Source organism: Apteryx rowi, unplaced genomic scaffold, assembly GCF_003343035.1.
Source record: "Apteryx rowi isolate R43461 unplaced genomic scaffold, aptRow1 scaffold_712, whole genome shotgun sequence".
Taxonomy (NCBI): domain Eukaryota; kingdom Metazoa; phylum Chordata; class Aves; order Apterygiformes; family Apterygidae; genus Apteryx; species Apteryx rowi.
In genome coordinates this window covers 402,057-425,581 of record NW_020450997.1, presented here as the reverse complement: position 1 = coordinate 425,581, position 23,525 = coordinate 402,057, and the positions used below count along the sequence as shown (strand labels likewise).

The 23,525-nt window shown below is 41.2% G+C and overlaps 1 protein-coding gene across 1 annotated transcript; it reads left to right on the top strand.

Moving 5' to 3' along the window:
* The first annotated feature begins 8,463 nt into the window (after positions 1–8,463).
* BCL2L14 (BCL2 like 14) lies at positions 8,464–22,485 on the top strand. The gene is made up of 6 exons (XM_026087328.1): positions 8,464–8,494; positions 15,968–16,420; positions 19,213–19,365; positions 20,295–20,362; positions 21,390–21,662; positions 22,427–22,485. The coding sequence occupies exons 2-6, from the start codon at positions 15,973–15,975 to the stop codon at positions 22,466–22,468; spliced, it is 984 nt and encodes a 327-aa protein (XP_025943113.1). The 5' UTR covers positions 8,464–8,494; positions 15,968–15,972; the 3' UTR covers positions 22,469–22,485.
* The last annotated feature ends 1,040 nt before the right edge of the window (positions 22,486–23,525 follow it).

Here is a 23,525-nt window from a genome sequence, read left to right as displayed (position 1 = left end):
CAGTTATACCCCATCATCGCAGTAGTGGCCAGAGCTGCATGACTGAAATCGCCATGCAGGACCTAAATAAAACCATGCTGCATGGTGTGTGCTTTTTTGTCCAGCTATTAAGCAGACAGCAATTTTAGTCCTTGCTTCCTTCCTCCTGTCCCCAGTACGATTGTCCCTTCTGTCACAAATGGGCTGAATCTGTCTTATTATTCCGAAAGGTTTACTAGGCAGAACGTATATGGCACTAGGGGAAATGCTGTCGTTAGAAAACCATTGCTGTCAGTCCTCCTGGCACCGGAAAGTCTATTGACAGAGCAGGAATGCAGCAGCTGGGACTAGGCGTGGATGCAGGGAACCAGGTGTTCCTCCTCCTTCAGCGATGAAGAAAGGCAAGAGAAGATCTTAGTCAGGCTGCATTGACTGCAGTCCAAATAAGTGCCATTAGCAAGCTGCTCTTTTCTCTGCTATGATACAAGCACACAAATAGGTCTGTTGCTAGCTCCAGAGAGAAGAGGTTGATCTTTAAAAACAAAAGGCTCAGTGACTGTGGGGAAGGGGGCCTGTATCTTTAAAGCCAGGTACAGGGGAAGCTACAGCTCATTACTTTGTTTTATATAGCCATTATTATTTTCTGGGTTATTTAATTGCATGCAGATGTTTGAAGGGCCTACTCAGCCTTCAGCAAGGAAAAGGCTTTTCTCCTTTTCTGTGTCTGCAAGATTTTCACAAAAGAATAGTGTCCTCTCATGTGTGTGGACTGTATTCAGCATATGATAAATATTACCAGAATATAAATGATTTGCATGAAAACTAGTAGAAGCCTGACTTGGTTAATAGCACTGTTCTTACTAACAAATTCTAGACACTCTTGATCCAAGGAAGTGCATTTTAAATATTTAATAGTGAATCTTTGAACTTTATTTCTTTAATATCCAAAGCTGGATTGAATGCCATGCTTCTATGAGACATAAGGACATATTGTTTCAGCCATAAAAGCAATGCTTAGTTAAAACTTGGATGTTTATTTTAATATAAGGAATCCATTATAAAGTTAATCTCAGGCAGCTTTCAGAAAATCTCTCCAGTGTTTTCAACATCTCTGTTCAGTGAGTAGAACTCATTGCATGTCTCTTTTGTGACCACCTCTTTAAAAAAAGTAAAACAAAAACTCACCAAAATCTTACAGCCAATTAGAAACAGTGACACTTGGAAATCCGAGGAGCTGTCAGAGTTATGAAGAAATTAAAAATATATATATTCTCCTTACACATAGACACACAAATTTCTGTTTAAAATAACTTGAAAGTCACTTTGAAATTCAAATGATTCTCACCATATCTATCAAGAGGTTTGAGGTTTCAGCATAGAACTGACTTACACCTGATATTCTGCTAATGAAGTCAATTAGACAGTCTTCTAGTAATTAAGTAGGAGCCTAGTTTTTGTTTTCAGTTAGTTGAGCACTACAGACTTCTGAAAGTGAGGCTTGGTGCCTTGAGTGCTTATGAAAGTAAACACTGCATCATTTCTCAAGAAATACTGAATCTCCAAAGCATGTATCCCTCTTCACTCTAAAGATGGAATATAATTAATGTTGTCTCTCTTCCCACCCCCAAGAAACAAGCAACAAGGCACAGTACCTTTTGGAATAGAATGGGAATTGAGACAAAATTCAGAGCTTCTATGTTGGAGGAAATTCTGCTATTTGAATATCTTGTTTTCTCCTAACTTGGGACAGGAAGTTAAAGACAATTTTTTGTTGAATAAAGTATTTTGGGTCAAAGCAAAACTAAGTATTTTACTAATTGCATGACTGTATGGCTGTGCATTGCCCCAGGCATGTTACAGCCCCGTGCTGCAGTGTGGATCGCCCCAGAGTCTTGAGCCCCCTGCCCAGTTCCAGAGGGGAGGTGGCTGCGTTAGAGGAGCTACTGCTCTCCAGGGCACCAAAACCAGGGCACAAAATGGGACCAAAACTACAACTCCTGTGAAGCCAGGCAGTGCCTGGCAAGGCAGTAAAATGTCAATGTAATTGAAAACAGAAGTTTGAACATGTGTGAGTTCAAGGAGATAAAATACAACAATTTGGTTTCAAGGGGAAAAAGAAGGTTCATTTCAATCCTGGTTCCCCCTCCAAGGTTTTTTTTTCCAGTTATTCAATAGAACTGAAACAATTTCAGTGGGAAACCCCTTACCACCCTCTATGGGGAGTCAGGTGCTACAAGTGCTCCATGTCTGTATCTAGGTAAACAATGTCATTAAACAATCCTCAGGAAGAGCATTAGATCCAATTTCAAAGGACAGTAAAACAAGTTATAATGCTTTATAAAGGTTTCCTTTTTCTGGCTCTTCAGTGAGCAGAGGGTCCAGATATTACAGCTGATGCAGCCTGGTCTGCCCCTTGTTAACGCCTATATCTTAAGATTTTCCAGTCGAAAAAAGGTGTAGAGGACAACACCGTTATTGGGAAGGACAGTACCTCAGGCCCACCTACATTTTCAGGAGGCCCCGCTGTTTTCCACAGGGCTCTGCACAAACCCAGTGGTCCACCCACTTTAAATTCATTTACAGAATCAAGGCCCTCATAGTAGCATGGAGTTTTGAAGATTTACAGCTCTCCAGAAGTGCTAAGTTTTATGATTAGTGGACCAGCATGCCAGAGAAGTAGGAATACTGGAAACCCAGTATCTGTCTCTCAGAGGAAAAGACCCTTATGCACACAGATGGTAGGTTTTAACTTAAATGGAAAAAACAGCTTTTATTGTCAATGTTAAAAAAAATGTAACAATTCCCAGAGATTTGCACAAAATGGATATCCCAAAGTTCAGAAATCATACTGCTTCCTCAGGAAGACAAGGATTTTATTCCATATATTGCTTTGGGAATTATTATCCTAATTTGACACAGAAAGATAAAGCCTTAATCTTTTAGTTATTGATGCTTATAGATCTGCCATCTGTGTTATCCACCAAGGCTCTTTCCACCTTCTAGTAGCTGTGCAAAGAATGGCAGTTTGGATCATTTTGCATTACTTTCTATTCTGACGTAATGTTTTTCTCTGAACTGGAAATCTTGCTAAAATATCACTCTTCTGTAAAAATCCTGAGCAAAGAATTTATTCCATTTGACCTGTGAGGATAAGTAATCAATGCAGACTGTAACTGCGACTGTGTCAGTCTCTGATCCCCTTGATTCATATGGTTTCATTCAGCTTGTGCTTTCCACTTCCACAGTTCCTCTCTAAACAATTTTGCCTTTACAGCCATTAACTGCAGTGAGTCAAGTGTATAAGAACACTATACATATTTCCTACCTGATGCTCATGAAAGTTTTCCATTTTAAAAAAGAAAAAAATGACTATCTATACTTACATCAGGATGTGTTCATACCACTTCAAATGTCAGTGGTGAGCAGGAGAAATTAAGACTCCCTGTGTCTCAGGTACATCACAGCCCAGTGAGTTAGCCTGTGACAGCTGAGCTGTGTTAACTGCGCATCTATCTCAGCTGGATGTCCAAGCAAATCTTTTTATCTTGCATGTATGAAGAACACACGTAGGAAGTTACTGAAACTCCTTCAATGCATATTAAGTAATTTGCCATTACAGAGTGAAATGTAAATATGCACAAAAAGAATATACAGTGGCAGGCAACTCAAGCACCCAAAACAATTCAAGTGACATCGGGAAAATAGTCCTTTGTGGGTGAGAGATTTGTTGCAGGCCTAGTGTGGTGCACTACACACATCCCCTGAAAATGGCCAGAACCACAAAACTGCCAAGGGTCAGTCTGCCACTAAATTTCCACGCAGGCCTAGGGGGCAGTATTTTTAAGGTATTGCACAGGTTTTGCATTGGTCCTTCCCAAGCTGAATTTCACCCCAGGCTGAGGATTTGTCCACACTTGGAAGGAGCCCTGATTTCAACAGTGCATGACTGCTCCACTGTAGGTTCCCAGGGTAGCCAAGGGTAGGGTCAGCTCTATCATGGTATTGTGCTGAAGGAGATAAATCAGTGCTGGGTTGCATTAGCCTCAGTATGGTCTTTGGTTCTGTTAGATATTGGGCTTTATTTCACACAGTTGACTCCAAAGTCCATTGGCCCAAAGATAGTTCAAGTGTGAAAATACTTTCCAAAGACAACTGTTTATGATTTTTTTAGGTTTACACCTATCTCATATTTCATTACTAATCTAGACACTTAAACATTTTGTTGTTTTTTTTTCTTATATAAAATCATGGGACTAAGGAAAAACAAACCAAAACATCAAGTTTGTATGCCCTTGCTTAGAGAGTTTTTTGGCTGGTAAAAAATTACCAGTGGCTCTTAGGCAGATTCTTCTTATAGAAAAGGCTGGGGGAAAAAAAGGGGTCATGACTAAAACCCTGTTATGCTATGCTAGCTCCCAGGCTCTGGAATACATCCTTGCCTGTTAGGACAGGTGGCAGTCTACAACAGCCTAAAACAAACTGGTTTAAGGACAGGGTAGGGGGACTGGAAAAAGTGTCTTTGCCTTATACAACTTGAAGTGTGCTGAGCTGCAGGTCAGGAGCAGGACAAAAAGTAACTGTATATAGCTGTATTTTAGTTCCTTAATCTTTTTCTGAAGCTACTTTTTCTCTTACACATACACATGAATTTTGTAATCTCAAGCAGAAGAATGAAGGAATGTTTGTGACTGACCGGTTGCTTTCTTTTCCAGCAGCAGCATCAAAATCTACTTCCATTCCGGTCTTAGAACAGAGAAGCTGGTTAGTTTAACCATGAGTTTCTTTAAACTATTTACAGAGAGGGTAATTTTTCAAACCTGTGTGAGTGTAATCCTGCTCTTTCTCCTCATTTTGAACCAACCGTGGGGAGCATGCACTGCCAGCGCACTCTATACGGGCCGGTGACCACCGGGTGTCGCTGCTCGATGCCTTTTTCTCTCTCCACCGGCTTTGCGCAAGGGTTTGTTCACATTAATACGGGGAAAATCACATTCAAGAGGAAAATCTTCCCACATCCCTTACAGAAAGCTCTTTGGTGTTCAGCAGCCCAGCCCTTTATCCTCCCGGAGACAGCACTTCTTGTGCTGCTGTTGGTGAAGGTATTCCACCTCTGCTGAGAGTATTTCCCACCTGGAACTGAGAGCTGTATTTCCTTCCTGCTGGAAGTTTCCCACCCCTCTGGTGTGCTAGACCTCCATGGGGTTAACAGGCATCTCTAGGCCTGCAGATGGATATGTGAGCAGTCAGAGTGAGCCTAGTCTGCTTGATAGTGCCCTTTTATACCCACAAAGGTTTTGGCAGTTGTTAATAGAAGGCACCACTTGCAGACCCTGAGTAGGAGTCTGTAGGGTCTAGCCTGTGCAGGTGTACAAGGGTTACCAGTGCTGCTGAAAGCTTCTGTGATTTGTGAATCTTTCCTGGAGTTTGGCTAATGATTGGTGTGCCTGGTTTGGTGGTTCTCTTATTCTCCTTCCCAAATTTGGTGAATGGTGCTGTTTTCTAGGTTTCAGTTAGAAAAATCTCCCTCAGGGAGAACCATCAGGTCTACAAAGGTGTGTTACTCTCAGGTGTTTCAAATTTGTAAGGCAAGAACTAATTAAATGTTGAAGTTGCTCCAGATCATTTCAACTAAAAGTGGATGAATGTTTAGTTTTTGGGTTTTTTTTTTAAACTTTCCTTGCCTCAGAACAACCTTTTTTTTCCTCTCTGACTTATTTTTTCCTCCTGGAAACAACTAGCTTCTGTTACCAGAGGTCACAATCTCTTCCTGGTTTTTGAGGGGAAATAATACCTCTAATACTTTTGGTTCAATACATGTAGTAACAATCAATTTCCACAGGCACTCTGAAAGTCAGTGAAAACAAAATGGTTTTATTTTTACGTATTCTTTTACAGATTGTGCAAATCAAAGGTTGGGGGATTGAGAATTTTAAGTTTTAAAGTAAGCAGAAACAAAACTGAAACTAGCTTATAGCTGATGTAAATTGTCCAAAAAGGGAAATGAAAGAAAGCTTAAAGTATCTTATTCCTTTTGGAGACCTACAGTCAATGTCAAACATCTGGTTGGGTTATCTAAATGTAAGGGAGATATTTTAAAAAGGGACAGAGGAGTCAGATAACACAGATGGCAAACAGAAAAGGTAAGAAACCTAGGAAGATAATATGGGGGGACTGCAGGAAACAGTAACTAATATCCATATTACAAGCAAAACAGAGAACTTAGTTCAGGTCTTAATTTAAGAAGCAGCATGAAGGGACTGAGAACTGGATGCGAACCTCCTGTAAAACAGGGAATTATACTGTCATTATTCAGAATTTTTGCTCTTCTATTCTTTTCATGACAGGCTTTTAAAATAAATTTTCCTTGGCAGGAAAATCCATAGGAAGAAAATAACGAAGAAATGAAGCAGAAATAATTAAAGTGCATTAAAAATACATTGTATTGTATCTATGTGAGTTTCCCTTTTACATGCCTCTTGCCTCCTCTGGGTCTGTTTCCAGCTTTGTTTGAAAAAGCTGCTGTCAGAATGAAAAGCGGAGTCCTGGTCAGACTGAGCCTCTCCTTACACCCATATCTGCCCAAATTACCTGCAGCATGCTTAGAAACATCCCTGCTCCTAAGGTTGCTTCATAACAGACATAGTCAGGTCCCTCCACCCGTAGATTTTAGATATGCAGAGTATCCAAGTATTTTGATTTAAAAGTATTCCCAGAATGGCTACTGTTAAGGGTATAGGGATATTCTGGGCCTGAGATGAGGAACTGCAGAAACGAATGCGAGTGATTGGTTGGGTATGTCAGTAGGTCAGAAGAGGTCATTGCTCCATAAGTAGGGCTGCTGATGCTTCCTCAACAGCACAAGGTTTGGCTTGGCTGGGGTATTTCAGAAGTTATGCATGGATACATATCCAGCTCTGGTTACAAAGTCAACAAAATGCCGAGTGGAGAAATGGCCAAAATTTTCCTGCCTTCTCACGGTGTAATATAGGGCTACAATGCAATAATTTCTATAGGAATAGAATATATAAAGTAGAGCAGAGTCAACATTAGTATGTTTTTTCTCAGTCCTCTCACTTTTCAAATGGTGCTATAAAATACAAAATAGCACTTTTAAAGAGATGATTGCTTAGTTCTTTTTTTCTTGCTTCAACAGGCTACCCTGTTCTTTTCTGGGCCTCAAATACTGCTTTCTCCCCCTCTTAGTAAGGGAATACTGCAAAATAAGCTGGTTTTGGAGAAAGTATATTCTGCATTGGGCTATGGCATATGTTTAAAAAGAAAATGAAAATTGAAGTTTTTGCAGTGCACAGAATGACAGATCGTTAATAATCCATCATGCAGGCTTTACATCTGTTGTTATTGCTCTGAGGTCAGTTGGCCCTAGTAAAGCAGGAAGGAAATTGAAAGCCTCAGTGAACACGAACAAAAAGCTTTTATAAGCCTGCAAAGCAAACCCAAAGCCACTATTCCCCGGAAATGCAAAATTTGGCTCCGTTCACATTTTTGTTTCTACTAGTAAATTCCTCACTTCACAGAAAAGTTGCCAGGCACGCATTTTCTTTGCAACAGTCTCAGATAAAGGCGTAGCCTCAGTCATGTTGTTCCTGGGAAGAGATCCCTTCCTGACCCAAATGAGGCACACCATGCTGCAATGCGGTGGCTGGTCCTCTTTGACAGATAAATGAAAGCCTTTACCCTCTTTCACATGCATCAGACCCATTCTAACTTGCAACTTCATCAATGAGCTTACTTAGAAAATGGAAGATCACTGACATGGTGAAAAGCCCTCTTAAACTGCTCTTGATCTAATTAACTTGTAGTTACTTATACATGTAACTAGATCACAGTTTGGTCCAAGAGTTACAGTAGCTGCGCAAGCAAAATCCATGTGAAGCAATATCATATCACTGTTATAAGACTCGCAACGATCTTGTCTAGTTAATGTTTAATGTGTTTTTGAATAAAAGCACTAAGTATGAGAAAATATAGCATTGAATAGTATATTGCTGTTTACAGAGAAAGAGGTATATAACTGCTTTCAGAACCTCTCAGAAAAATCACCTGTATCAAAATGGTGATTTAATTTGACCTGTACCATGCAGAAAAAAGGTTTTATGAGAAAAAGGACAATATTTGGCAAGATGCTGGAAATAATAGCCATAGATTTTTTCCCCTTGCCTGATATGCTGTTCAGGCCAAGTCAGATGAATAAGGGGCAGGCCCCACCCTTTCTGATTTTTATAAGTAAACTGACTTGTTTGAACGTTGTTCTCATAAGGAAGTACGCAGGCACCTTTTACTGAAAGTGCCACGCTCTTCTTAGTGAAAGCTTATGAACATACGTTTTGATGAAAGACTGAAAATAGTAAATAAAATAAGTTAACTCTCTTTTACTAAAGGGAACTGGTATGCGTGTGAGGCTGACTCTAACGAAAAAAGTCTAGTCACTGGAAGAAAAGGAGAAAGGATTCAGATCAGCAGGCACTCAAGGTTGCTGGTGCAATAGACCTGAAAGGTAAAAAAAAAAAAAAAATTTTTATTTTCTGAACTTAGTTTCTCTCATACAGTGCTTGGTTCTCTATAATCTAGCATGAGGGTCTCTGAATTTTATTGTATATGGATTAAAATGCTATATTTATCATAGTTAAATTGGTTACAGAGCAATGTACTTTCAGGTTTAGCTGTAATGGCAAAACTAAAGGAAGGAAGGAACGCCCCCTAGGACTTTTGGAACAGCCATACAAAACTTTGCTGCTATTGACTTTGTGCTTTTGAAAAAATAGTTTACGTGTCTAACCAAGTAGAGCAAGGTTATTTTCTGCCAGCCACAGTACATTTACATGTGGAAAGCAGAATTTGAAGTTTACCCCAGTGAATTCCTGTAGAATTTATATCTTTATCACCTGATTCTTACAGTCACACCAGTTCAGGCTAGGTTATGTCTTGCAGATAGGATGCCTTCTTTTAGAACTGATATTCAACAAATAAGTGGTGGAGGAGTTTCAGCAGGTGCCATTCTCCCTAAAATCCTCAACAACCAGATCTGTTCTTCCCTTTTTGCTGCAGGATCTTTGCTGCACAGTGACAGCTAATTTAATCTCCTGGATGTCACAAATATATGCCTTACCATTTTTGCTGGCACTGAAAGCCAAGTAGCACATCATTTCTCTTCTCAAGTCTGCCTGCTCAGCAGCCTTTTGGTTAGCCCCTCAGCTTTGAATATGGGAAATACTTCTGGCCAGCCATAGATGAGCAAATAACTTCTCTTCTGAGAGACATTTATCAAAGCAGGCTTGTTTCTATTGCATGCATTGTATCCCTTACGCAGCAATGTTCATGAAAAATCTGTTGCCACTGGGGATGTTTACCTTGGTGACTTAATGTAACTTTGCCTTTACTAATTATGTTGTGTCTTATTTAGTTAAAATTAAATAAAGGGTACATAATCCTTCAGCTTGCAAGTTATTGCTTTCCATCCTGGAGGCAACTACATTATGGTACCACATGGAGAGATCCTAACCAGTGGGCTGGTTTGTATGTAAATGCAATACTGTTTTCCACTCCTCCTGTACAATTTAAAATGGTACGGTCTCTCTTGCATAGACATTACCTATCTGTTAAGGGATTTATGAGAATGACTGACTCAATACATACAAAATATTACTCCAATGAAGTGTGCTGCTTATGTACTAATGAACTCCAGAGATGCATGATAGTTCTCCTTTTCTCTGTGAGAACTGCTAGTATTTTAGGGTCATCCACACAGGAGGAAAGGATCTAACTTTAAGAGCTGTAAGAGGAATCCTAGCCAGTGCTTCCCCTTACCCCAAAGTCTCCATAACCAGGTTCCCCAATCTGCTCCTGTGTATGTGAGAGCAGAGCTGAAGGGAAGGACCTGCATCAGTGATGAGTCACTAAGGGAAACAGTGGTGGATTTTATTTTGATAGTCTTTCTCCAGAATTACGTCAAAAATTTTTTTTCAAAACTGGTGTCCCAGTCTAGCAAACACATTTCTCTTTGCTGAATGAAAGAGAGGAAACAAACTAGACAAGAATAGTTTAGACTAATAATCATGTTTCAGGGGGCCTCTTCCACTTCTCCTATCTGCATTGCCTATTTAACCTGTCACCTCTTTCAGTCCAGGTACTGTCTCTGGCTACAAAACTATCTTTACCTACTTGTGCTTCCCTGGCATTTGCCTAGTATGGGTGAGAGAGTATGTGATGGTGAATTGAGTCGGGTGTCAGGGTCAGCACTGACATTGCCTCTTTTTGGAGCCAAATTCCATGGCTCTCTGTGTTGCAGTGAGACGAACTTCCCGCTGAAGAAATAGTGGCAGAGCTGGCCTGTGCTTGTGGCTGTCAGAGGGGGAAGGACAGCAGGACGCTCCAGTAGGGTTGGCCTCCAGCAGAGTTGGCCTCCAGGAGAGTTAACCTGTGTCTGTGCAAAACTGCCCTCAGGTTGGCAACTGCTAAGTAAGAGCTGTTGAGACATAACCTTCACAGGCAGCATAAATCGACTAAGAAGCACCACTGAAGGGCACAGGGTGAGGAGAGGAGGGACTCGCGAAGTGGGTTCAAAACTCAGCTTTGGGCTCAGGTGGACTTTGTGGTGAGCGCAGACCTGGAGGACTTCAGTACATTTAGCTACCATGGTAGCTACCATCTGTACATGCAGTTGTAATATTAATAAATAACAATAATGCAACAAATGTCCAGAAATGGCATAGCCAACATACTGCTTCATTTAGTTTTGCTAAACCTAGGCCTATTGCTGGACACCATCCAAATCAAAAGCTATTTTGTATTCTTTGGAACTGCTAAGATACATTTCCCCCTCCTTTTTTCTTTTGTCTCTGCAGACATGAACCTTAGAAGCCTGTTTTGATGTGCTTTCCTAGGAAAACAAAGATTAAATGGTCACCTTGTTGGTATATCTCTTTTTTATGGTTCCCTTTCTTTATCCTGCCCACTTAGCCACATATAATAAACGTGTCAACCTTTTAGTTTGATTTCCTTGCAACTGGCCTAGGGTAGTGTTTAAAGCTGTTACAGTGTTACAAGTTTTGTCCTTTAAGTAGACTCAGGCGGAGGGAAAGGTGCAAGTTCACCATTATTGGCTGTCAGAGAATCCACAGGAAACTGGGATTCTTTATTTCTGCTGCTCACAGAAGTCTGTAGGTATTTCTGCCAAATTTCTTGATTCTGGCAGATAATTCTTAAAGTGGAGGAAGGGTTACAGGTAAATGTACCAGTATGAGAGATGACAATTCAGTTTCCATTTTCTGGAAAATAGCATATAGATGTGACATTTGGCTATGGGACGAAAAGGTCTAGAGAAGAACAAAGAAGGAGGCATTAATATTGTTTCCTCAGAGGCTTGCAAAATCCAGAAAATAAATAATTTAGACCAGAGTTTTTAAATAGACAGAATGAAACCATGTTGCTATGCTCCATAATCTGATCTTCCAAGTTTCTTTTAATCATCCTAGAAAATAATATGCAGATTCTGGTTTTAGCTTCTTGCAGGGCTTCCAAGCACTTGTCAAACTGAATCAATGCATGCATTAAAAGACATCCCTTGTAGAAACTCATTTCTGAGAGACAGTTCCTGCAAAGTGAGTGCTGCTTCTGCACAAAGCCTGGTTTGTCCCTGGCTCAGCCTAGTGAGGATATGGGAAAAATAACTTGGTTATAGTATGGAGAYGTAACTCTAAAGAGTAAGCCAGAAATTAAGCTTTCAAACTTTAAAAAGCACTGAATAACAAGTTAACTACTGACACTTTCCTTTCTAAACACTAGCCAGCATGATGGTGGTAGCTCCTTTTCTTGTCATCTGTAGGTAATGGTGTGAATAATCCATAAACTGTGACTCCTTGCTCTCTTTTTATACTCCTCCGGCCTAGCTGTACACGGTGGGGTGAGATTTCTTACCAAGACAGCTGTGCTGAAAAAAGCACCAGTTTGGAAGCACCAATATCATATTTTTACCAGCATGATTTGTTTCATTTCTCAGAGGTTCCCATCAGAGCAAGGTTTAGCTGTATGGCTGTGTCTGATGCAGAAGTGCTTATCTGATGTTCTGTAATAGTCAGTTGTAGCAATACCTGACCTCCTGCTAAAGGTCTGTACTTAGCCCTCTTTAGGAGACTAGACTCTGAACTCTAGTTTGAATTTTACATATACAGCCACCTTCAAGGGTGTTTCGGACTGGCCTGATTCTCAGCATATAGTGTACAAGTAATGGTCCCATATATAGGGCTGTAATGACTTCTTATGCTACTACAGCTTATTCCTCTTGCTGTTCAAGAATGGTTATATTAGTGAAAAAACAGTATATATTAATACCATATAAATTATTTGAAATGTGATAGATAGTACTCATAGTGGGGAAGGCTGTGCTGTTTAGACTAGTGTCCATGTCTGATCTTGAGGGCTGGGTTAGATCAGCGAAGATGCGGCAGCCCTGGGCCTGTCCTGCTGAATTTCAGTTCTCCTTTTTTCTGTATGTATTTCCAGTTCCCTCTTTTTCTCCACTTGGTTTGTTTCTTATAACCGTGTCTTGCTGACTTGTTCCTGCTGGGCTTTTGGTTTCCCTTGCAGACTCTGTAAGGCTAGTCTCTAGAGACCTGTTGAATATCTCAAGGCAGCCCAACAGCATAGTTAGCGAACAGTGAGATGTTTTGCCACATGAAGTTAAGTGTAGACTTCTAAACATCAAATATCTCAACATCAAGTTGCAACACACTGCTAGCACAAAATGGGAAGCCGTGTGACCCAAGCTCACATGGGAAAAGGGATTTCTGAGAGGCTGCTGCCATGTATGTGAGACAGTCATCTGTTGGAGGCTTGGGATGGTGGTGAGTCAATGACTTAACTTCAGTAAGATTGGGAAATTACGTTTGGGCTCACTCATGGAGTTAATTAACATAGCTGCACTAGGACAGATAAACAAATCACCTCTCATTTCTCTACCAAGGGATGTGTTGTCTTTTTTTTTTTCTTCATTTCTCTCCCTCTCTCCTTGCCACACTGCTCCCATTCTAATTTCTTTAGTGTTTTGCTCTAAATACTGACCTGAAGTGTATGAGGAAGCTAGTGCTGTCCCAAAGCAGCATCTGGAACAGTCCTTTCTCTTGAAGGAAAAAAAGGAATCTCTAAAATAGGATGCAAGCTGTGATCTGTATAGATGAACTTAGAAACTCAAGGTAGGAGGAACTGTAGCACCAGACCTACAGTATGGCAGTTACAGGTTTCTTCTACTCCCCTTCACCTTCCAGCCTTTCCCTTTCCCTTCCCCTTCCCCTTTCCCTTTCCCTGCACCTTCCCCTTCCTCCTTCCCTGCCCCTACCCCTGCCCCTTCTCATCTCTATGATAGTACTGAACTACGGGTAGGTATAAACTGCAGGTTTGGGGTTGGTCTAATCTCTAATGCTCATACACTTTATGGGGAAGTTTTTTCTGTGTTCCTTTTTTCTCTGCTGCCTAAACAACAAAATAAAAAAATAATTTAGCATACCAGAATTAAGTGGCTTATCTAAGTTTTGTTATATTGGATGCTTTCTGCAATTAATGGCAGAACAGCACAGAGTGCCACAATTGAAATAATTTTTAAGTTGAAAGTTTAAATATGTGAAACTCTACCAAAATGAAGTTAAAATCCTATATTAAAAGTAGTATTGAAAATCAGGTGACAAATCACTTGAGATTTGTTTCCTCTTTAATAACTTACTGGGACGTGGGTATTTTTTTGACCAGTCACTCACTTCAAACTTTTTATATTAAGCTCCTCTAAGTGTGTCAGTCCTAACAACACCTATGTCCAAAAGACATGTGCTGTTCTTTATACATGAGCGGTGAAAAAAGATGAACTTGGAATGAGATGTCTTTTCCAAATTCCAAATTCCTTCTGATTTTCAAGCAATTTTCCAAAGTGTTTAGAAGCATAGGGTCAGATTTTTGGTAAAGGTAAGTCAGTATGTTCCTGTGAATTTTGGTGGGACTTGGACACCAGCTGAAGAATTGACACTTCAGACATACCTATATGACTTATTTCATCCTCATGGTTAGACTAGAGAAAGAATAGTTTTTAGGGTGAGTGACAGAAAGAGGGATTGAAACCCTGCAACTTCTGTTCTTTTCTGTATCTGAATGAAGCAACTAATAGCTTCACAGCTCTTCACAGGAAGTCTTTCCAAAGGATAAGTGATCAGAAATTAAACTGCAGTCCTGTAATCTTCCTGACTAAGTTTTTCTGCCAAGTACCTGTAAAGAAGCAGGATACCCCAGGCACTTTGCACGCCTTCCTCTCCAGGGCTGTGTCTGGGGACCCTTGCAGAATACAACTGCAATAGAAAGTTGCCTTCTGCAGAGCAGAAGGTTGGGTTCCACAAAATGCTGAACTGGTGGGTACAGCTTGCTCTTGTCCCAAGGGCAGGAGTTAAAAATCCACAGGGGTGCAAGGTGCCCTGTTCCCACTGACTTTTCTTTAGCATGGTTATAGGTGTATGTGTATGTCCATGCATGTGCTTTTGTTTAACTCCCAAATGCGAGTCTCCACATTGAGGATTTAAACATCCTGTTGGAAACATATCAGAAATAGTGCTATATTCAGAGCAGCAAATAGCTGAATGATATTTCAGACAGGAAGGAATTAACTTCAATTTGTTTCATTCTCAGTCTGAGTGTGTGTGTGTTTGTGTGAACTTGGAACTTGTTTGAGAGAGGACAGTGGGAAGGGAAACCTCCTATTTTGATTTTTCAAAGAGACTCTGGTGACAGCTTCTGGATGTGTGCGTAGTTTTGTTTGACTTTGCACATGTGGGGCATTGAACGGAGATGTTCGAGGCAGCCTGCTGGCGGTGTTCAGGGCTGGCTGCTCAGACACACATCCTCAGAAACGGAGGGAAATGAGTATAATGCAAAGCCAAAACATAAGAGTAGTTTCCCGCTGAGTGGGACTGTGACTTGCTAAGCTATGTTGCACTGGGAAACAGGAAGATGGCAATGTGTGTGTGTGTGCTGTGGGATTGATATGTCTAGCTGGACAAGAACAAGTTACAATTGGTCTGTGTCACCGCACCATCCCTTGTGTGCCCTCAAACATGCAAGATGCTTGAGTCAGGTCCCCTTAAGTGAAGGAATATTTGACAACATTATAATATATACATTTTTTAATATTTATATACATTTATACACACACACACACACACACACACCTCTTTTCCTAATGTTTGGGCTAGATCTTATTTGTTTTCATATCTGGAGCACTCGGGGCCCAGACTTTTCAAAGGTTCCTCTGAAAGTAAAATTCTTATTTATTCAGATGCTTGTTTTGTGGTGTCATCTGAGCACAGTATAGGCTTTTCCTTTGCAGTGCTTTGATGAATCACTTTTTTTTTTTCCATCCTGAAAATCAGTATTATTGCTATGATCTTTCCTATTTTTCTGCACTGCAGCCCAACGATTGAATACTCCTTGAATTTCCTCTTCTTTCCTATCTAAGCCACCTGTACATTTCTGTTTCTCCAGAAAAAATCTGTCATCAGTGATTGTGAGTCACTTCACTTGCTTGCTAAATTGAGCTACTTCTTGTCTTTAAAGCATGTACATGTCCAGGGTTCTGAGCAAATACTACCTGTTGGAAAGTACCTTATACTCTTGCACTAAGACAAAACAATGATTTGCATAAAGCACTTGGGCTGAGTAATTATTGAAAGAATCTCACTCTGGAACCAAATTCAGTTAAGAGCAATGCAGTGTATTGCCTCATTTCTATTCTTTTATTGCCTGGATTTCTCTTTGAGGTATTGCTCTGTAACCAAATTCCCTTTCTAGAAAACAGTACTTCTCCGGCTCCCAAGTACTGCAAGATTTACTGCACTGAGGTGTTCAGTGAAAGGTTTTGTAGACATGTCAAGTATTGGTTGGTATTCATAAAAAACTGCCTGCTCTGTAAGTCATTAAAATGGAGAATATGTTCTTGCAGGGACCATGATGTCTTCACCAAATGATGCCAATATGGTAGAAATACCTTTGGAAGGTGATGAGCGAGACAGCATAGAATACAAGATCCTGATGGCCTATGCCCAGCGGCGGTTGTCTGTCAGTAAATATGGGAAACTTATGAAAAAAGAACCAAATGCACAGAAATCCTCATCCTTAATCAGGAGGATTGAATATCAAGACAATAAAGTTGGGCCAAGCCAGACAGAGGTTTCACAGGGTGCCAGTTTGAAAAACCCAAGCCAAAAGCAAACAAGACGAAGATATCTCTCAAGATATTGTCTACCCTCTTCCTTCGGCAGGGAAAAACATGAAAAATCCCCAAAGCTTGCATTGCCCCAAAAGCAATTGCCCCCGAGGGTGCAAAAGTGTTCCTACCTTCTACCTGAGGTACAGCTTGAGGACCTTTCAGAAGTGGAACATGAGCATCTGACAGGTATTTTTTAGTTCTTTCCTTTTGCTGTTGTTTGTCTTTAAATCTCTCTCTAAATAGCTTAAATAGCTAGTAGCCTATGGAAAGGCAGGAAGAGCAGGAGTTTTTTTCACTGCTTGGGCATCTTTTATGCTAGCTCTATTGAGTTCCAATTAGGAAGCCAGATTGCCAGATCTTCACTAGTGCTTGCATACATGAGATTCGCGCTTGTGACTGCTTTTTTTGTTTGTTTTCCAGCATATGGTGTTAAATAACATATAATTGTACAGGTTGTTTTTTCCAAGCATTTCATACCTGGCTAGAAATGAAATGTAAAACACTGGTCAGACAGAAGATTTCCACACAAAAATCAGGGAAGAGAAGTTATATGAAGGCCTGTTCAAGAGCTTTATCATGGGATACATATTCTATGCTAAAGACCAAATTGCTAGACTCAGCTTTAAACTCTGTGGTGTCACGCAGTTGGCAGCAACCAGACCTAAGCATAGAGAAGCCCTATGCCTCTAGGCTGCCTCTCATAATCCCCACTGTTGTTAGAGCTCAAATGGGAACAGTCTTCCGGAGTTATTTTAATCTCCTCTATACATTGCTACCACTGCCACAGGATTCCTCTCAAGTATAGTCCTTGACTGAGGAGAGAAAGTTAAAAAAAAGAATGTTTGGTCTGAGGCTGGTTGAGAAGGGACCAGATCTTGCTTTTGAGAAAGCTGACGAGGGACTTTCTCATAGTAAGTCTGAACCTGCCCTCCCAGGTATTGGAAGAGGTAGTGGGTGGCAGTTACTCATCTAAATTTAGGGATCCCATTGAGGTAAATGACTTCTTGTACCCCAACCCCCAAAGCCAGCTGTGCATGAGGCGCTACACTGTACACAATGAGATTTTATCTTTTCTACTCTGGAAAATAAGTCATGCCTTAACTTCTCATAAAAGATTGAGAGAAGATGATGGTATCCCCATTAAGTAGCCATATACAGTATATGATAGGTTACAATGGTGTTTTCATATAAATAAGGGGGTTTTGTTTCTTTAATTTGTCCCAGCTTGATACTACTGGCTCAGGAACCTGCTGATGGAAATGTTGCTCTCCCCTTTTGCCGTATTTAAAGACATTTCTAAAGATTATCCATTTCTGAAGATTATCCCTCACTCACATCTCCAGCCTAAAGCCCAACCCCGATCAGTTTAACTGTCCTGGAGCAGCACCTACTCACTAAGCCCGTAATTCTCCCTGCTGTCAAATCCAGTTGTATCTCCCAAGAGAGGCTCTTTGCCTCTGCCTGGTGCATTTTGCTGCAGGGAAATGACTATGACTTTCCATGGTTTGGTTGCCAAGGACATATGTCTGCATCCAGATATTGCATCCTATGGTGTCCATTTTTATTTCCATTTTATTTTTACTTTTTATTTCCATTTTATTTTTACATTGTCAAAGAAAGCTCCCAGGAGTTTTGGGGTCAACCCCTTGATGACCCCTCCAATGTACCATCATTTTCCCTGAAGGTGGCAGCACGGCCTCAAGCTAAAACCTCACCGTGCTTGGCTTAACCTCCCTGGACCTGGTGTTTGACTTCAAATCTGTTCTTCACCCACCCTTCAGCAGATTGCTGGATGAAATCCTAAAACTTTATTATTTGTAACATATATTGCTAGCAGCTGTAATGCAAGCTTGGACGGGCTATTCTGCAAAAAATGGAGATGCTTTTGGGGATTACTTGTCTAAATAGCAGGCCTGTTCTGTTTAAAACCAGTTGCTTAATCTTATGTTTCCAAAGCCATAATCATACACTGTCACAAATGGCCTGATCCCCTTCCTAGAAGTGCAGCAGCTTCCGGACAAACTCTGCATACAGTTGGAGGGAAGAAAATGTCTCGGGGTTGATTCACCAACCTTGAAATGCAGTTTTTATTGACTGTATTAACCCCTGCTGCCCTCACAATAAACTCTGTTTGTGAATTTTACACATGTGTTATGGGTCAGGCTGCTGCTGAGCTTGTCTTGCTGTCTGCTGATCACACAGGAGCTGCCATTTCGTGGTGGTGGTGGGGAGACCAAGTTTCACATCTCAACCTCAGGGAGGCTAATTGCAAGAAAGAGCAACTCCCAGCTGAAACAAACCTTGCTATAGCTCTTCCCCATAGCTCTGTGCTATAGCAGGAGCCCCTTTAGGCTCCCCTAGCTGAGCGAGGCCTTCAGCTTGTGAGGGTCCTGAACAGCATCATTACACAAGGTGGAGAAAGCCAGTCTGGCTGCAGGGTGATGAGTTCATCCAATATTCATGTCTATTTAATACAACAGTATCAAGCATGGGAGAAGCTTTTGTGGTAGAGGTGCCTCTGAAGTGAAGCCTGCTTCTCTGTGCTCAGGATCAGCCAGTGGGAACAAGGAGAGAGCACTGAAATGCACTGTCTTTCCTAATGCTGGGCCTACAGGTGAACTAGCCATGGGCCACTCGCAAACCACTTGTGGTAGCGTCTAAGATTCATTGTCCTACAGAGCTGTTCTCTCTAGTTTCTCAATCTATGATGTGCAAGGATGTATGCTAGTGAACAACACTCACACTTGCTTCTGTATGGCCTCAGTTAGCTGCTACTGAAAAACTAGAGAGGGTTTGTAATGTATTACTTGTCTCTCTAAATTGTTACCACCTGATCTTAGGCAATAGCAAAGCCAGTGTATCTCTTGATATCCTCTGGGCACTGCCACCTCAGGGGGGCATGTAAATGAGTAAAGCTTTGAGTTATTTCCTGGAAATATTAATTGCCTTCTTTATTTCCCACCCCCCTTCCCAATCAGATGAGACAGCAAATGTCGACCACATTGCAGACAGGCTGGCCAAGCTTGTTACTTCCAGATCTCAGCCATCTCCTTCAGATGTATCATTCAAGATGCTGGCTCTTGCCCATGGTCCAGAACTACAGGATAGAGATGCTGTTGATGGAAGTAAGGGTAAGGTGAAGAATTTTATGCTCATAGGAAGTATGTTAGGCTGGTGTTGTGCACTGAGGCATTTTCCCCTAGAAATGGTGAAGCAGTCATGCATTCTGGGATAAGACACTATGAAGAAACATGTTTGCTCTGCTGGGTCTTGCTCTGTCACCCACACTTCAGGGGCTGCTCTGGCTGCATAAGTCCTGCCTGCTACTGCAATAAAAAGAACATCCTTAAAAATCCAAGGAGGTGTGTGACATGAGACAAAGAGAGTGGAGGTGAAGTGATGTAAGTCACAGAGCAGTGCTAGGAGTGGCAGAGCTTGGAACAGAATAATACACTGAGCTTCTAAGCCCAAAGATCTGTTCCTTGGGAATAATGTCTTGGTTAAAGGCCAGTCTCTCTCTGGTGAGGGAACAACATTGGTCAACAACCTCTGTTAAAAATCTGAATTGCTTATCTTCCATAATATCTGCAGAGATCTAGTTCTCATACAAGCTTTCTAGAAATTTCTGGTTACAATCTGACAAACCTGGAGATTGTTCTAGTGAGTTATGGAAGGTATAACTGCTAATGATGGGAGGATATTTCTTCCTAATTTGAAGTTCATTTTTCTTGGGCTTCTGCTAGCTGCTCTTTCACACTATCTTATTATCAGTCATGCCTCAAAGCACAAAGGGCTAGCAATGGGATGTTAAAGTCTCTACTCTTTTCCAGATTCTTAACCGGAGCAAAATGTTGTGCAGATGGAGAAATAGCGCTACTTACTCCATGCAAACTTGAACAGTGAGCTTCTGCCTAAAGCCTGGATACAGAGTGCCTTGTGATTTTTTCACAAAATAGCAGCTGTTTTCATGATTAGTTGGCACCAAGGCTTTTGCCATAGCTTGCTATTTGGATCCTACTAGAAGGCTGTGGTGTTTATGTTGCTGTTCTTTCTTTAACAGATGAAGGAAAGGTAATGCAAACAATAGTTGCACTATTAAGACAATCAGGGGATCAACTAGAAAAAAAGGTAAATACTTCTGTTTTCAGTAGCTAGACAGGCTTGAGTGTGAGTGTGTGTGTATAAGTGCCCACTTACACATGTGAGAGAGAGGGATTAAACATTTGTTGTGAACGAATGTTTTGTAACCCAGCTCTCGCTGTCTCTATCCTGAACTTCTCTTTCCACACTTGGGCCTTTCTGAAACCTTCGCTGTTCAGTCTGAAATCTTTCTTAAGACCAGAGGACTAGCACAAATCTCTGTTGGAGAGTGGGGAAAAGACAACAAAAAGGTTATGCAGCTCCTTGCCTAGTTCCTGTTGAGTTTCATAGGAAGTTGAGCACTTGACTGAGTCTGAGAACTCAAACCGAGAATACAAACTCTTGACTTGGCATTAAACTTGGTGTACAAGTTGTTCCCAGTGAAGGGATGGAAACTCTACAGCTCTGAGAGTTATTGTAGGCAAAAGGGAAATTATTTTTTTGAGTGAGTGGGCCTGCAAGAGCCCAGTAGTTGGAGCAGAGCTGGGGGTTTTCTCTGTCAAACCTTAGCTCCCTTCTTTAGCTGCCTCTTTTGCTCTGTGAAGGTGTACTCCCACATGGAGGACACGGAAGCAGACAGTTACCCAGATATGGTAAGAAGTGTTGCAAAGACTGCAACTGAGCAAGGTGAGCTTAGCACAGCAGGGTCCATGGGCCCTTCTCATAGCCTTGCCTCTTGTGTCACCCTCCCACTACTCCTGTATTCCTGTGTCTCCTAACCTGCAGGCCTAGATGCAAGTGTCACACTTGATTTGCTTTTTTTCTCTCTCTGCCTCTCTTATTCAAATGCAAAAAAACTGCAGAGTTTTCAGAGGGGAAGCCCCTGAACCATCTGCTGAGCCTGAAGGAACAGCCTTACAGCAAGGTGTGGGGTTTGTGTGTGTCTTCTCTTGCAATCAGCATCATGATTAGATTATAGTCACTCTAAATATTACCTAGAGATGCTCTACTTTCCCAATGAGATGGGGAAAGCAAGTATCACAAAAGTTTAACCAATCCTTATTCTTATTTTCAGATCAAAAAGGACAAGACTTTCTATCAGCATTTTATAGACATGCTGTCCTACACCTTCTTTGAGAGGGTCACTGACCTAATCCTGGAGGATGTCTCAGCAGACTCAACAGGCAAGACAGAAGGGCAAGTACAATGCACCAAAGTTGCCTTTGCACTGGAAGTTCCCACCAGGCTTACTGCTGTGGACAACCATCCCATGAACATGGTCCTGGGCTTTGGAATAAAGTACCTCAGAGAACACTTCACGCCTTGGATTCAGAACCAGGGTGGCTGGGTATGAGTTTTCCTCCCTTGACTTATAGCCTAAGACACCTAGAAGTAGTCTACTTTCACAAAACTAGAATGAACCAGAGGCAAACCAAAACAAAAAGGTATTCTTTAACACGGTGTGTGCTTCATTGTGGAATTTACTACAAGATCTTCTCTGTGCTGAAGGTTTTTTATTTACATTGGCCCCCAAATCAATAGGAGAAATTCAAGGAGGGCTATTAAATATAAAACACTATTCCTGGCCCAGTCAGCCTCTCCATCACAGACAGCTGAAGGCTGGGAGAAACACCAGGACACTTTACTACATGCTTGCCGTAATCTTATACTCCTCCCTAGAAGTCTGCTGTTGACCAGTTCTGGAGACAAGATGAAGTTCAGTAGTTCATACAGTCTGCCCTTGTGATGTGGTATGCTTCCACTTTGTCTGTACATGAAGGCATCTATTTATCTTCATGTCCGTTTTCCAAAGTTGGTTGTGTAAGGTGTTCTTTTGCTGACAGTGGTCTTGAGCTGCTCCCTTTATAGCTCACTTGCCTGGATTTGTTGTGAGGAATTTGCAGTGGAACTCCTAGTCGCTTTGTGCTTCATGAAGCGAATGAGAAACATTCAGCATCTGTAAAGTGTATATCCATTGAAATAGATAGAATATGAGGATATTTGATGATGTGGTCATGAAATCCTACTGGAAAACATACTGACTGCAGATTTGAAAATATGCTGAGGTTCCTCGCTGCTTCTATAATTGTAACTTTTCTTCCTCTGTTACAGGAGAAGGCTTTGACTTTGCTGGATCAGGAAGAAATTGAATAATCATGACTGCATTCATTCTTCAGGGTGCATAAAGCCTTCAGTGAAGGAATATGCTGAATCTTACCACAACCCAATGCCAGAATGATTACTGGCTATTTATTTTTATTTCCAAGGAAGGTTGCAGTGTTCTCGGCCAGCTCTGATGGAAACAATTTCAAATTCTTAAAATTGGTATTGATGTAGAAGTGTTCTTCAGTGTATATGAAGGCACTCCTCATCTCACATTCAGCCCCATGGATAGTGACTTCAGGTCACTACCTTTCTGAGCAGAGATGCTTCCCACTACTCCTATGGATGGCTGTTAAAGTGCAAATGGGAGGAAAATATCAAAGCATGCAGTCGAGAATCACTGGACTGTGATCAACCATCAAGCAAGTGTGATGGGTGCTGCCAGCTTTGTGTGGTTCATAGTGGTGTCATCTGATATCAGTCCTACTGTCCCTTATTAGGAGGTACACCTACGCACCTACACCTATCAGTTTTCCCTCTTTCTCTGTTTAGATTCTCCAAAGAACTGATGCCATTTTATTTTTCTGGAAGGGACTGAGTAAGGGAAATGAAGGCTCTTTACTTCAGTGCCTTCCCTGTTCTTCCAAGAAAATAGACTCGATCCATGTATAGATACTTTTAATGTGAACTCTTCCAGTTAACCCCCTTCAAACCATAGTGGCTTCTACAGCATTATTTTGTCTATTAATTTGGACGATATGAGCACTGTGCAAACTTTGTAGTCCAAGAAATTTAGAATTTATCTTTCTGTGTTAGTTTTCTTCCACATTCAAAAGAAACTCCATGCTACATGTAATCTCAGGGATTAGTCAGAAAAAAAAGCTGAACCTTCAACCATTGAAAACAAATAATCTGATTAGAGTTGTTGAATCTGGACATGTAACAGAGGAAGGAATAACAGTGCATCATTTAGTAGCAAGGTATACCAGTGAAACTATTCACGATTTTGAGGCTGTTGTGTGCAGTGCATTTTGCTATAGGGCCATTTGTAGCCCATTTGGCTGATGACTACTTGATTTCCATCCCCTGCAAATCCCCAGTGGAGAAG

Coding starts and splice junctions, on each gene's coding strand:
- BCL2L14 (XM_026087328.1), top strand. CDS start 15,973: ATGATGTCTTCACCAAATGATGCCAATATGGTAGAAATACCTTTGGAA. Junction 19,366..20,294: donor TGCTGTTGATGGAAGTAAGG/GTAAGGTGAAGA, acceptor TTTCTTTAACAG/ATGAAGGAAAGGTAATGCAA. Junction 21,663..22,426: donor TTCAGAACCAGGGTGGCTGG/GTATGAGTTTTC, acceptor CCTCTGTTACAG/GAGAAGGCTTTGACTTTGCT.